This window comes from Artibeus jamaicensis, unplaced genomic scaffold, assembly GCF_021234435.1.
Source record: "Artibeus jamaicensis isolate MK-2021 breed Jamaican fruit bat unplaced genomic scaffold, CSHL_Jam_final scaffold_474, whole genome shotgun sequence".
Taxonomy (NCBI): domain Eukaryota; kingdom Metazoa; phylum Chordata; class Mammalia; order Chiroptera; family Phyllostomidae; genus Artibeus; species Artibeus jamaicensis.
Window position 1 is genome coordinate 45693512 of NW_026522046.1, and position 13461 is coordinate 45706972.

Sequence of the window (13461 nt, forward strand, 5' to 3'; positions counted from 1 at the left end):
CATTATTTTCACTTCAATTTTTTAAAAAATAAAACAAGGCCAAACTCCCTTTCCTAACCTCCCCAGGCCCACATTTCTTCCATCATTAAGTGGAAGGAACCATTATCTTAAATTTGATGTAAAAATTAAAAAACATGGACCAGCCCTACATCCAATTTAAGATGATGGTTCCACTTAGATGCACACAAACAGCCACAGATAATATACACTATTATGAGGTATGTTTTCCAAATAGTACATGAGTGGAATCACGTTTGTTGTGTTCACCAACTTGCCTTTTCCCTTCAACATGTTTCTGAAATCTACCCTGATATGTTAAGCCCTTTACTTTTCATACAAATAAAAAGTAGGTTCCCACTGGTTGTAGGACATAACTTTTGCTAATGGAAACACAAACTGAATTTTCTTTCTCAAAAAAAAAAAACCCACAAAAACACAACACAAATTAAATGTAGGAATTTCAGAAAAAAAAAAATCAAGTAAGTAGGTAGGTGGAGATAAGCCAAAATAGGAAAGCTAATTTACATATCTTCTAAAATCAACGGCATATTTAAGATGTTTATTATTTCTGTTACAAAGCTTACCTGAGGCCGTCCTATCCCAAGGAGAGAAATTGCAAATCCGTAGACCACTAAGACATAGTTAATCATGGCCAGGTTCAATTGCTGTCAATAAAAATGTTCCAGTTAAAAACCTGAAGATAATTCTGCCCAATTTGCATCATGCCAACCCGTTAGCTATGACGGAAAAAGTGTAATAAAATCTCATTGATCATGATGACTGAAATGAAGGCCAAACAGCATTAGAAAATATTTTCACATGAAAATATTGATAGAAAAGGTATAGCCTGTCAAGTATTCAATGAAAGCACAGACTCACTGCCTCCGAGTTCCTTAAAGGCACGGTTCCTAACAGATCAGAGGAACTGAAGGTGTCCTGTTTTGCATGTAAGTGGCTACTGGTGACAGGTGGAAACATTTGCTCTCTCACAACCTTGCATAAGCCATTTATTTACGGAGCTAACACTTCTTCCTGAAGGAAAGGATGGGACTAAAATAAGTCCAAATCCTTGCTCCAGAGAGAGAGAACACCAGCAGTTCTGGAGAGCAAGGAGAGAATTGGAACCTGGGTCACAATGACTGTGGGCACAAAGGCCAGATGGGAGTGTGGCCGCATCGTGTAGGTGTCCCTCGAGACAGCCCGGAGGTTCGGGCCATCGGGGCAAGGCCCAAGGGGTACTGGTCACAGTGAAGTTCCAAAGCCCTGGCTCCCCTCCACATGGGCACTGACGAGCGCGGCAGGGGGTGGCTACCCCACCTTTATTTTCTGGGGGTCCAGGTTGCTGAGCAGCTCCGAGAAGGCCTGGGCGGCGCTGCGGCACCGCTGCTCCAGCAGAGCCGTGTAGCCGTCCTGAACCAAGCTCCTCAGCATTTTCATTAGATTGGCGAAATCCTGCAGCACAAACCCAAGCCAGAAAACCCCCCGTTAAACAAGCAATTCTATGGTGTTAACTGTTAGTTCAATCTCGGGTTAACATCATTAAAAAGTTAGTATCTAAATTAGTGGCAGTTTGGTTTGCTGGCAGTGTGGACGTATAATCATAAATTATACACCCATAACTAAAATTATAAGGAAAAGGTAAAAGACATACACGATTAGACTTAATTCCTGTGAGAATGTTTTGTTTGCAGAGTTTGCTTTTCCCATCAGAAAATCCCTTCCCTTACCTGATGTGCAGCTCTGGAAGATTTAGAAAATGCTCTCTCCAGAAAGGTCTTCAAATCTGCCTGTAAATTCCCTTCTGAACTAGAGCTAAAAAGGAAGAGTGTTGTTTTGAATTATTTAAAAATAAACAAGTCTGCTTATACAAGGGAAAGTGTGTTTACTGAAGGTCACTTTAAACACTGAGTCAATGCAGAGTCACAAGCTCTGCAAACTGAAATATAACTATGATGCCATTTCTCCCCAAATTACTTTTTAAATCCATTGAAATCTCAATAAAAATCCCTTAAAATGACAGGCAGAGGGGGCCCAACAAGAATTAATTATAAAGATGACACGGAAGAACGGCTTTTGAAAAAGAAATAAACTACAGGGAATTTGCACTGATCATCCAAAGTTATTACACGTCTGCAGTTGTCAACAACGGGGAAAAACAACATTAGGGGAAAAACAAAAAACCTTAGATAAAAAACACACCTGGGCTCCGATTCATTGTTGCGGGATCTTTGTTTCCCTCTATGTCTCGAAGGTTGACCTGTGAATACAGAAGTATTTGTTCCTGAAATCTGGACATGAAAATCTATAAGCCTGAAAGTAAAATAATTTTTGAAATATGTAAATTGTATAAAAGCAAAGGAAGCAATATTGTGAGCACAGTACAGACAAGCCCCAAGAGAAGCTACTGGTGATGTCTGTCTACGTAGGCAATGAAATCGTTAGTATATCACGTTGGCCCAGAGGAGAGACAGAGACGGCCTGTACTTTCTATTCTCTGTTGGTAGTTTACAATCAGATGGGAAGGAAAGCTGCAATAATTAAACAACACTCACACTTGAGAAGAAAAGGAGACACCCTGCTGTTATTGACAAATTAATTTCACAGTGACAGCTCTCAGAACTCACAGGAGGGAGAAGTCACCCAGGCTGGAGGGGTGGGAAAAAGCATGAGTGAGAGGGCAGCATTTGTGTTTAATTTTAAGGAACAAGTAGGATTCGGACAGAATGGGCCAAACCCAAGGGTGGAGTCTTTTTTAAGAAACACTAAGTAGACCCACGTGGCTTGGCAAGTTGGGTCAGGACCCAGGGTGGAGCCTGGCTGGGGCAGGTTGGGGCAGTGTGACGGCCCGGTGCTCCCACTTCCCCAGCTGGGTGAGCTCGGCCTTCACCTGCTGCCAGGAGGAGGGAGCCGAGTGCACTGTGGGAGGAGACAGACCTGCAAAGCTGGGCAGAGGAGAGCACAGCAGTAGGGACCGGTGTATCTAAGGGGAGCTTTGGGGACAGACTGCACAGGCAAGTCAGAGCCACATATTGATAAGAGCCTAAGCTGTTTTTGGTGGCCTCAGAAAATAAAAGAGGCTTCTAGAAAGGCAGAAGAGTTCCGGTTTGATTTCTGCTGTGTGACCTAAGGCAGAACTACTTAACCCTGACTTTGGGACCTCAATTTCTTTGAATGTAGATGCTGCAGTGTGGGCAATTATTTATTTATTTAAATGTACTGTCTGGTGATAACAGCCTGAGAAATACTAATATATTACAAGCTGTTTTCCAAAAAGAAGTTTTATCTTCACAGCCTTTTCAGGTGCTACTAGAGTTGCAATCACCTGAGTGTCCCCTACTTGTTAAGTCCTGCCAAAGTACTAACCAAATAGAAATGCCCAATACATAGTTGGATAGGAGACACGGGGGCCTAAGAAAAGAGAAATGCCTGCCAGAAGCAAAAACACTGAAGAGGAAACAAAAAAAGCAATAAACAAGAGAAAGAAGAGGCAACAGGGTCACTAACTAGACGTCTGGTCACAAGTCCCTGTAAGAACCCCGGAAGGAACACAGGAAAAATGGAGACAAATAACTTGTCACAAAATCAACCTCTAGTCATTCAGAAAACCTGACTGCTCTTAAACTCTGTTTTTAAAGGTGGGGAAGCATGCGATTCACTTTAGAAAGATTTCCATCACACCGGGCCGTATCCCGGGAGCCTGAGAAGTAAACACGGTGCGAGTGCGCACGCTCCTCTGGGACTCTGCACTCCCAGTGGGGCGGAGTCAGGGAGGCCCCGCCCTGTCGGCCTGCGGACCAGACAGGTAAACAAACATGAGCGCCAAGCACCATTTAAAATAGACAAGTGCTGGCCTAAAGCATCCATTCTCAACAGAGGGGACGTCCCTCACCCCCAGCAGGGTTAGTGATGGTTACTGGGAGAGGAAAAGATCCACCTTTTCATACAGGGTGGGGCAAAAGTAGGTTTGCAGTTGTTTGCATGAAAAATAATATACTAATTAACAAATAATAAGCCAAGAATAAAGTGTTTCCCTTGCTCACAACTGTAAACCTGCTTTTGCCCCCCCACCCCATGTAAAGCAGAGACATACATACAGCACATAAACAAATACACAGTAAATGCCAAGGTGAGGCACACAAGGAAAACAGGCTAAAAAGGCTTGGGTTGGGGCAGATCGTGACATGAAAGCTGAAAAGCACTGGCCTAATGGAAATCAGAGAGGAAACCAGAAAGGGCTTCATCTTTCCTTTCCATTACTTCAATTTGGAGTTCCAAAATTAGACTTATTAAACAATATGAAAAAACTGGTGATTTCAACTAAATATTCCATGTTTTCACAGAGAAGCACTGCAAAGTAAAAGAACAAGTGCAAATATAAGCGAGGTCTGTTTGTGCAAATCCTGGGCACAGAAGTTCAGACAACACTGCATTACCTTTGTCAACAATTTGCATAAAGGAAAAACTCACTTGACGATGCCAGATATTCAGGACAGTCACAGTCATCTGAGTTTGAAGCTTCATCTGTGTCCTACCCATGGAAATAAAATCAATGAGACTTTAGGGGAAAAAAGCCCTTAAGAATTCAATAGCTAAAAAATAAAATAGATCAGAATTTATTCAAGCACCTAAAATATGTAGGTGGTTAAGCCTAAATGAATAAACAAACAAACCCCTGATGATAAGAGATTATGATACGACAATTCTGTTTCTGACACCCAGCGTGAGGCCAGTCAGGGCAGTCACTCAGGAAGTGTCTGGACTGACTCGACACTGGTACCTCTTCCCTTATGCTCCTTTCCCTAACTGAATGCAGCCTCTTTGAGGTCTTCACTGTTAACAACCAAAGAACTAGCAGCAGTTCCCCCCACTGCCTAGTACCATCTAACCCCAAACCCCATATTCCTTTCCCCCGCTCAAGCCCTGGAGAGAAATATAAATGTGGACTCGGTGCCGTCTGCTGAGCTCTGAGTACACTGCAGTTCTGAGCAAAACTCAGGGGCAGGTCCTCTGGGACATGGCCCAAGGCCAGGCTACAGGCCTCGAGGTGCCCTGAGAGCCCATCAGACCCAGGTTCAGCCAAGCACAGCAATGAGCCAAGGGCCTGGGCCACCGTCAGGAGCAGCAGAGGCTGAGGAGACACCCTGGGCACGGATGGAGGTGGGGGGCCTCCCAGGCCCAGCACAGCGCAAACTGGGTGGGTGGGCAGGCACAGCGGCAGGCAGGCACGCAGATCCCAAAAGAGAAAAGAGAGGAAAAGAAAAACCCGAGAGCGTCGTAAGGGGTGGGGTGATTTGGCCGCCAGACCCCAGTCACTCGTTCCCAAGGGACTGACTGAGAGACGTGTACGGGGAAGGCACAGAGAACCACCCAAGTGTAAAACGAAATGTAGAACAAAACAATTTGAAAAACATAAACACACGACTGCAAAAAAATTTTTGTGACAATAAAATACCATTTTTATGTAGTTATAAAAGGTAGCTCAATTATTTATCATAAAGAATCATTCTGCCCTGGCTGGATAGCTCAGTGGATTGAGCACCGGCCAGCAAACCAAAGGGCGGCCAGTTTGATTCCCAGTCAGAGCACAGGCCTGGGTTGCAGGTCAGGTCCCCAGTAGGGGGTGCTCAAGAGGCAACCACACATTGATGTTTCTCCCCCTCTCTTTCTCCCTCCCACTCCCTCTCTAAAAATAAATAAAATCTTAAAAAGAATCATTCTCTTGATATCACTAGGCAAAAAAAAGGTTTATAGCAGCAAAATATTTAGTTTTCATTATCACCAAAATATTATTGTAAAAATATGAGACTACCTACACTGGAAATAATATTATTTTTAGTTTTTAATTGAAATTACCCTTGAATTTGGATGACCACCGCTTGCCATTTCGTGGTTGGTTTTTCTGGAATCTCTTTCGGTTTCTACAAAGTTAAGTGAAGTACTAAACGCAGGTGCTGATGAACTAGATGTGCAGGCCCTGAATGGAGAGAAAGGGAATAATCTTTTTATTACTCTTAAGTAGGATGCATTTTAAAAAGTCAACCTTCAAAGAAACAGGTTTCAGCCATTAGAGCCCTTTTTCCTTGAAAGCAAGATAAGGTTGTTTTAGAAAGGATCTCTACCGCTGAGAGTAGGCTTTATACATAAACATTATTTCACATTTGGTATTAAAAACCCAGATGAAAAACAACTAAAAAAATGTAGTCTGGTTTCTAATATTAAAATAAGTGACTCTCCTTTTAAGCTTATCAGCTTCATTATCTCAGGAATGTGAGGAAAAGCTTAATCTTATTTAATCACCCAGAAACAAAGCAGACCCTGGCTGTCCTGCACGCACACTCCCGTCTACCGGCCGCCGTCTGCAACAGGAAGAGTCTTAGTCTTTGAAAAAACATTGGGAGTCCAGAGGCAGATGTTTCCAGAGCAGGGGTGAAGGGTTAAAAGGCACGGACTGTGCCCCTGCTCTCTGCCAGGACCCCAGTGGCCAAAACTGGCCTCATTCAAACACAGTAACATCCCATTAACATTTCACCCCTTTTTCCACAGGCTTAGGCTACTGATCCCCAGTAGAGACATATACAAATAGCTGAGCAAAACAGCAGGACAAATTTGGCAATTCACAGGTCACCCAATCTTACACAGGGACACTTTAAAGCCACCTTTCGCCTCCAACTTTACTGTAGTTGCTGTCGGCCACTAAAGCATCAAACACAACGGTTCTTGAACTTGCAGGGCAAAGCCCACCTAAGCAACAGCTGCTGATCGAACTGATATTAACTCACCTGCTTTCGTAACAGGATTTAACTGGATTCTTAGTTGATGTTCCACCTACAAAAATCAATCACACACACACTTAGTAACCAGTGCATTGGCAACACAAACACATACATTAAAAGACTGGCAAAGTGAGAGAATTGAAAAGTAAACCTAAGCAATTTTACATCTGACGATGCTTTTAGTTTCACAATCACATCAACAAACTTCCCTGCAGCCCTGAGCCGACCCCCTGCTGGGGAGGGTCACTGACCGGATGCAACAACAAATACCATCTTTTGCTGTATATAGTGCATGCCCACGTTTCTGGCCCCAACTTTCAGATAAACTATCTTTCATTTTAACTTCTAATTCAACTATATATTTATTTATATTTAGATACTTGGTTTTTGTACTCTAATGGAATTTCAGCATTTATTTTTTAATATATTATAGTACAAGAAATTTTATGTAACAAAAATTACAAAGCACAAGAACAGGTACTAGGTATTCCAGGGATGACCCACGTATAATGCGTATCTTTGTTTTCCCCTCAAAAATCTGGGCATAAAGGTGCGTGTTGTACACAGCAAAGCACGGTAAATGTTAGTCAGACCTGGTACCTGTCTTCAAGGAGCTCACAGTCTCATAATCACGTCATGGTGGATGACATCTGCTAGTGCAAGAGAACCACTCAACTCAGCTTCATAAGACACTAAACACCCAAAAGGAAAAACAGGGAACAGCTATACAGAGTGTAGGGTAAGGAATTTCAGAATTCCTGTGCTGCAGAGCAAATTCCGGAGCTACACATAAAGTCAGCCACAACCTTGGTGCAAATACATCAAACAACTCTCACGGAGGGAATTTTCTTCAGGAAATAACAATAATAGTGAAGGGAGTAATTTCATGACAATGTTGTTTCCAAAAGGATTTACTTTTACTTTCAAATTTTAAGAAGGCCTGTTTTTCTGCACAAGAGCATATAATTCCTTGCTGAATGTCCAAATAAAAATATAAACCATTTATAATTACCTAATGGAAAATAATTCTACACAGATAGAAATGAAAAGCCTACGGGACTTGATAGCGAAGTACATACAAATCACCTGAAAATTGATTCACAGTCCACCATTCATCCAAGAAACCCACCTGCAAGAGTTTTAAAGGGAATGAAGTGCAACCAAAAGAATCTGAGGAGAAATACCTTGCAGGTCTTCTATCTGTTTTTGTAACTTTACATGCTGCTGAATTAGATCCTTGATTCCCTCAGGGTCATTTCTACAGAGTTTTTGAGCTTTAATATTTGCTTGCAGGGCCCAGTCATACTCCCCCAGCATAGAAAGAGCAGCACAATAACGATAATGACCCTGTTCCAAAGAGATAAATTTAGTTTTCTCAAAGATATGCTTAGCTTAAAGGAAATAGATAAGAAAAAATATTTTGCTTGAAATCTGATTAGTGACTTAAAATGTTAGATTAGAACCCTATTAAGGAAATATAAATAAAAATGTTAGCACCTCTCAGGATATAAAATGACCTAAATGACTTACATGAATAGTTATAACAGTATTCATAACAATTTGTAACGACTAGAGATCAGTATTTTTAGAGAGATTTGTGTACCCAGTCTCCAAACGAAAAAAGTTGGCCTTCATTATATTTTACTAGTAAAGAAGGAAATAACTTTCATGCCAAATAAAGTCTAAAAATCATTCATGCAAGTAACTTAAATTTCTTCACAGTATTTCAAGGCGGTGACAGTCCCCAAGCCCTGACATCCCCTCCACTTCGGAAACTGGCAAACCTTGGAGCCGGCAGCACAGCAGGTGTGTGCAGCAGCTTTCCAGCCTCCAAAGAGCAGCGCGGCTCAGGTAAGAGGTAAATCAAGGCTACATCTTCCATCCATCACTCTCTTAATCTGCTTTTTTTTTTTTTTTACTGAGTTTTTAGAGAGAAGGGCAGAGGGGGAGGGGGAGAGGGAGTGAGAGAAATCTGTTGTTCCACATTTACGCATCCTTTGCCTGATTCGCATCCTTTGGATGATTCGCGTGTGTGTGCCCTGACCGGGGATCTAACCTGTAACTTTGGCTGTATCCAGGCAATGCTCTTATCCACTGAGCAACCTAACCAGCGTCCTCTTAATCAGCTTTTAATTCTTTTATCTCTAAGAACTGCTCTTGGCTTTAAGAAAGAAAAGGTCCAAAACCACTGATACACTCTTAATTCAATGATTGAGTTTTGTTTTTGAATCAAGTTTTCTCTTTTTAATTGAGATTTGTGTTCTTTTTTGGTTTTGCCACAGAACCACAGGCCTGGCTGGCCAGCCACATTTACACATTTTGAGAAATCTTGTATATCAAGCATGAACCTTCTAATCTAGAAAGCTAACACTGCCAAACCTGGGCTAACTCACCCAGCTTTTCCTCTAGCTCGCTACTCACAAACCAAACTCCCATTTTAGACACAGAACCTCCACTTGAAAAGTGACTTCTAAGTGTAAGAGGCTGGAACTGGACGGATGTCACTTACTGAGGGGCAAACCACAGACTGCTGAGCTTCTGACTTTGGGCCCAGAGCTTCCCTCTCTACTACATGCTTTAAAGAACATTCTGATTCTATGAGAAAATATGAAGTCAGGAATAAGTGCCCTTTTTAAGGAAGACGAGCTTTCCACCAAGAAAAGCCAGAAACAACTGCGAGGGCCTCTCTTTATGCAGACCCCGTGCATGTACAACCCTGCTCTGCTGCGGCAACCCAACCAGTGAGTGAATTCTGGAGAATCTCTTTTTGGCCAGACTTTAGGCTCAGATTGAAGAGTCAGTTCAGATTACATTTGGTTAAACTTTGCTCTTCCTCAAAAGGCATAAGACAGCAGAGAGCACTCAGGTGCCGTAACACCACAACCTGGCCCTGACGAGTGCGGCTCAGTGGACAGAGAGCCGGTCTGCCAATCAAAAGGCTGCTGCTTCTTGCAGGCCAGGTCTCTAGTTGTGGGCGTGCAAGAGGCAACCAATCAATGTCTCTCTCCCGCATTCATGTTTTTCTCCCTCCCTTCCCCCCTTTAAAAATAAATAAATCTTAAAAAAAAAAAAAAGACCAAAACCCAGGCATATGTCAACTTTACAGCTTACATAACTGCATTTTTAAAGTTTTATTTATTTTTTAGAGAAAGGGGAAATAGAGGGAGAGGAACATCAATGTGTGGTTGCCTCTCAAGCACCCCCTACTGGAAACCTGGCCTGCAACCCAGGCACATGCCCTGACTGGGAATTGAACTGGCCAACCTTTGGTTCACAGGCCAATACTCAGTCCACTGAGTGATGCCAGCCAGGACCATAACTGCATTTTTTTTAAATCACAGCACAGGAAATTATGATAGATTATAAACCATATCTACTTAAATTTATACAAAACACTTTATCTCATTTTCGTTTCCCTCCACCTTACTCATCCTTCACTGAGTCCTTTTCCTTACATTCCATAACCAGTATAATTTGTGCCAGCTGAGAAGTTTTATGCAGATCTCTTTGCTAAAGTGTTTTTTTAGAGTTACTTGAATCCCATTACAATAGAAAGTCTTGCTCCTCTTTGACACTATCTCACTCTCTATCACATATATAAAAACTCCCTTTTATTAACCTGCCCGGCACCCCCTCCTTTGGAGGACTACCATGGCCCTTCTCTACACAGTAATGGCAGGACTGGCAACCACATGCCCCGCCCCAACAATGACAGTGGATACAAGCACAGCTGTGACCCAGGAAATGGGCCAATCCACGTGCACCATTTCCCAGGTTATAGTGATGGATCCACAGCTGGGCACGAGGCTGAAGGAGAGTAAGTCTGAGGCATCCCTTGGGTACACTGTACAGATACTGCAGATGTTCTTTCCACTAAAATGAACAGTTATTGAGGATATCACTTTGGTCTCCCACTACATAAAAAGTCTTTTTCGAAACAAAGCCAAGAGAGCCCACACCCTACCACTTCTGCTCCAGATGGAGGAACAGGGACTGGATTTACCCTCTTGTCTGAAATAACACCTATGAGCCACATACGTGAAACGAAGGGCTGCAAGACCCTGGCTCCCAGGCAACAACAGAGAGCGGTCCCTGACAGACGAGAAACACACCGAGTAAGCCCTGGGCCCGCTCCCGCTTGCTCAGTGGGGCTGCTCAGCCACCGCACAGCGAGAAGGCACCCAGGCAGAGACCACAGTCTCCGATGAGGAGAGGGGGCCAGGAGTCCAGGCAAGCCATGCAGCTCAAGTTCTCGGGGCAGACGGGCAGGGAGGGGAGAGCCGCACACAGAACTCCGGGTTGTCACAGGGCCCCCTTGAGTCTGGCTGCGTACTAATCAGCACCTGCGTGTGGGGCAACTACCCCAGCCAGGGAAAGACCACCTGAAAAGCTAAGAGAAAACAACAGTGGCACCCGCACAGGGCCAGGAATATTTCCTGTCCCCCCAACCAGGGTGGAAAACACCACTAATTCACAGAGTATCCAGTAGAGTACTCAGAAGCTTTGCTTCACTTAAAGAGAAAAAATTAGCCCTAGACTCGATACCACTATGGTCCCACCTAACAGAGCTTAAAATGAGACTCCAAGAAAGCAAACTGTTTACAAGTAACTAATACATCCCAAAAGAAAGCTGAAAAACACTTACAGAAATACAAAAGTATCAGGTAAAATTACAATGCCTGGCATCCAATCAAAACTTACTAGGTATGCACCCTGGCTGGTGTGGCTCAGTGGATTGAGTGCTGGCCCATGAACCAAAGGGTCGCAGGTTGGATTCCCCGTCAGGGCACATGCCTGGGCTGTGGGCCAGGTCCCCTGCAGGGACTATGTAAGAGCAAACCACACATTGGTGTTTCTCTCTCTCTGTTTCTCCCTCCTTTCTCTAAAAATAAATAAAATCTTTAAAAAACTTACCAAGTATGCAAAAAAGGAAAATAAGGAGAAAAGTGAATCAACTGAAACAACCCAGAAATGACCCACATGATACAATTAATAGACAAGGGCATTAAAATAGTTATAAAGATATTCCATACATTCACGAAGCTAAAAGAAAGACCGGACATATAAGTAAAGACATGCAATATGTAAGAAATACTCAAACTGAAATTCTAGAGGGGGAAGCTATAGCATTTAAGATGAAAAACACACTGGGTGAAGACACAGATCAGACACTGCAGAACTGGAGGACGCAGCAGAGGAACCGAGGTAAAAAGAAACAGAAAAAAAAACTGAATGTGACACTAACGGGGAAGCACAGCTAAGAAACATAAGAGAAAAGATCTGGATCCAATCATGCCCGAAGCTAACCCCCAGAACTTTCAAATTACATGAGCTAACACCTCCTCTTTCCTACTTGAGCCAAATCTGGGTTAGGTTTCGTCTCTCACAAACAAGAGAGTCCAAATACACCCCTAAAAGTTAAAAGGTTCTTGAGGACATTTGTGAAACTATTGGTTTGTACCCTATATAACATTATCAAAAGGTCATGCACACAGAAATGTCGACGATTACCTGTTGACTCTACCATAAAAATTCTCTCTTTATGATACATTGACTAAGCCTCTCTGGAGCCTGAAGGCACGTTTAGGAGAGTTGACAATCTACCAGTCTGCTCTAACTAGAAAGGAGGAGGGAAAAATGGCCCAACCTCACACAGAAATCGACAGAGCACCTTCCTATATAGGCTTATATCCTGGAGACATGACTCAGTACTCAAGCTCATGATTAATTCTAAAATAGAACGATTCTTATAAAAGTAAAGTCTGTACCTTAGACAAGGTACCTTGGACAAGTCTGTACCTTGGACAGTTTACTTTTGCTGTTGAATTGAAACCCATCCTTCAATGAGCATTCCCTTCCAGTAAAATAAAGTGACAAATGACCTAGATATATAGTTACTGAACTTTCTGAATACTTACTAGGAGTTTATTGGGTTGGCAAAAAGTACGTATGGTTTTTTCCTTAAAATAAGAGACACATGTTTCATTTCCACCAGTAACTTTATTGATTTTGGATATTTTGAGTATGTCAGCTTATCTCCCACATGGTAGAGTGTTGACTATTCTCAATTAATGTCTTGATTTGACCGTTATCCACTTCAACTAGTCTGCCCATCCATGCAGCGTCGTCCAGTGAAAAATCTCCAGCACAAAACTTCACAAACCACTCTTGACGTGTTTGGTCAGAGTCATAGTACCTTCTCCATACGCTGCACAAATCTTTTTTTTTGCATTTCAGTTGCATTTTTACCTTTCTTGAAATAATAAAGCACCCTGCCCTGGCTGGTGTGGCTCAGTGGATTGAGCACGGGCCCACGAACCAAACAACCGTGGTTCGATTCCCAGTCAGGGCACATGCCTGGGTTGCAGGCCAGTTCCCAGCAGGGGGCGCACGAGAGGCAACCATACATTGATAGTTCTCTCTCTCCTTCCTTTCCCCTCCAAAAATACATAAATAAAATCTTTAAAAAAAAAGCCCAGTGGCTTTCCATTAAAAAAAATAATAAAGCATAACATGTCAAAAATGTTGTGTATTTTCTTCCATCTTCAACATTAAAATAACCACACAAAAATTCACCAATTTTGGTTAGTTTTTTTTAACCATGTCATCCTGATATGACAGCTGTCACAATGCAATTTAACAAAATTGTTTCAAATGAAGTTCAAGACAACTAAGCTCTACTAGAGCC

The 13461-nt window shown here is 42.6% G+C and overlaps 1 protein-coding gene across 6 annotated transcripts in view; it reads right to left on the reverse strand.

The window, feature by feature from the left end:
• TTC3 (tetratricopeptide repeat domain 3) overlaps positions 1-13461 on the reverse strand; it is a 108361-nt gene that overhangs the window by 59437 nt on the left and 35463 nt on the right. For all 6 annotated transcript variants that reach the window (XM_053657997.1, XM_053657996.1, XM_053657999.1 and 3 more), the window contains 8 exons: positions 7958-8120; positions 6780-6825; positions 5854-5974; positions 4468-4528; positions 2200-2257; positions 1728-1812; positions 1318-1452; positions 585-665 (listed from right to left, as the gene is read on the reverse strand). In XM_053657997.1, coding sequence (XP_053513972.1) covers positions 585-665; positions 1318-1452; positions 1728-1812; positions 2200-2257; positions 4468-4528; positions 5854-5974; positions 6780-6825; positions 7958-8120 — 750 coding nt within the window. The remainder of the gene's footprint in view (positions 1-584; positions 666-1317; positions 1453-1727; positions 1813-2199; positions 2258-4467; positions 4529-5853; positions 5975-6779; positions 6826-7957; positions 8121-13461) is intronic.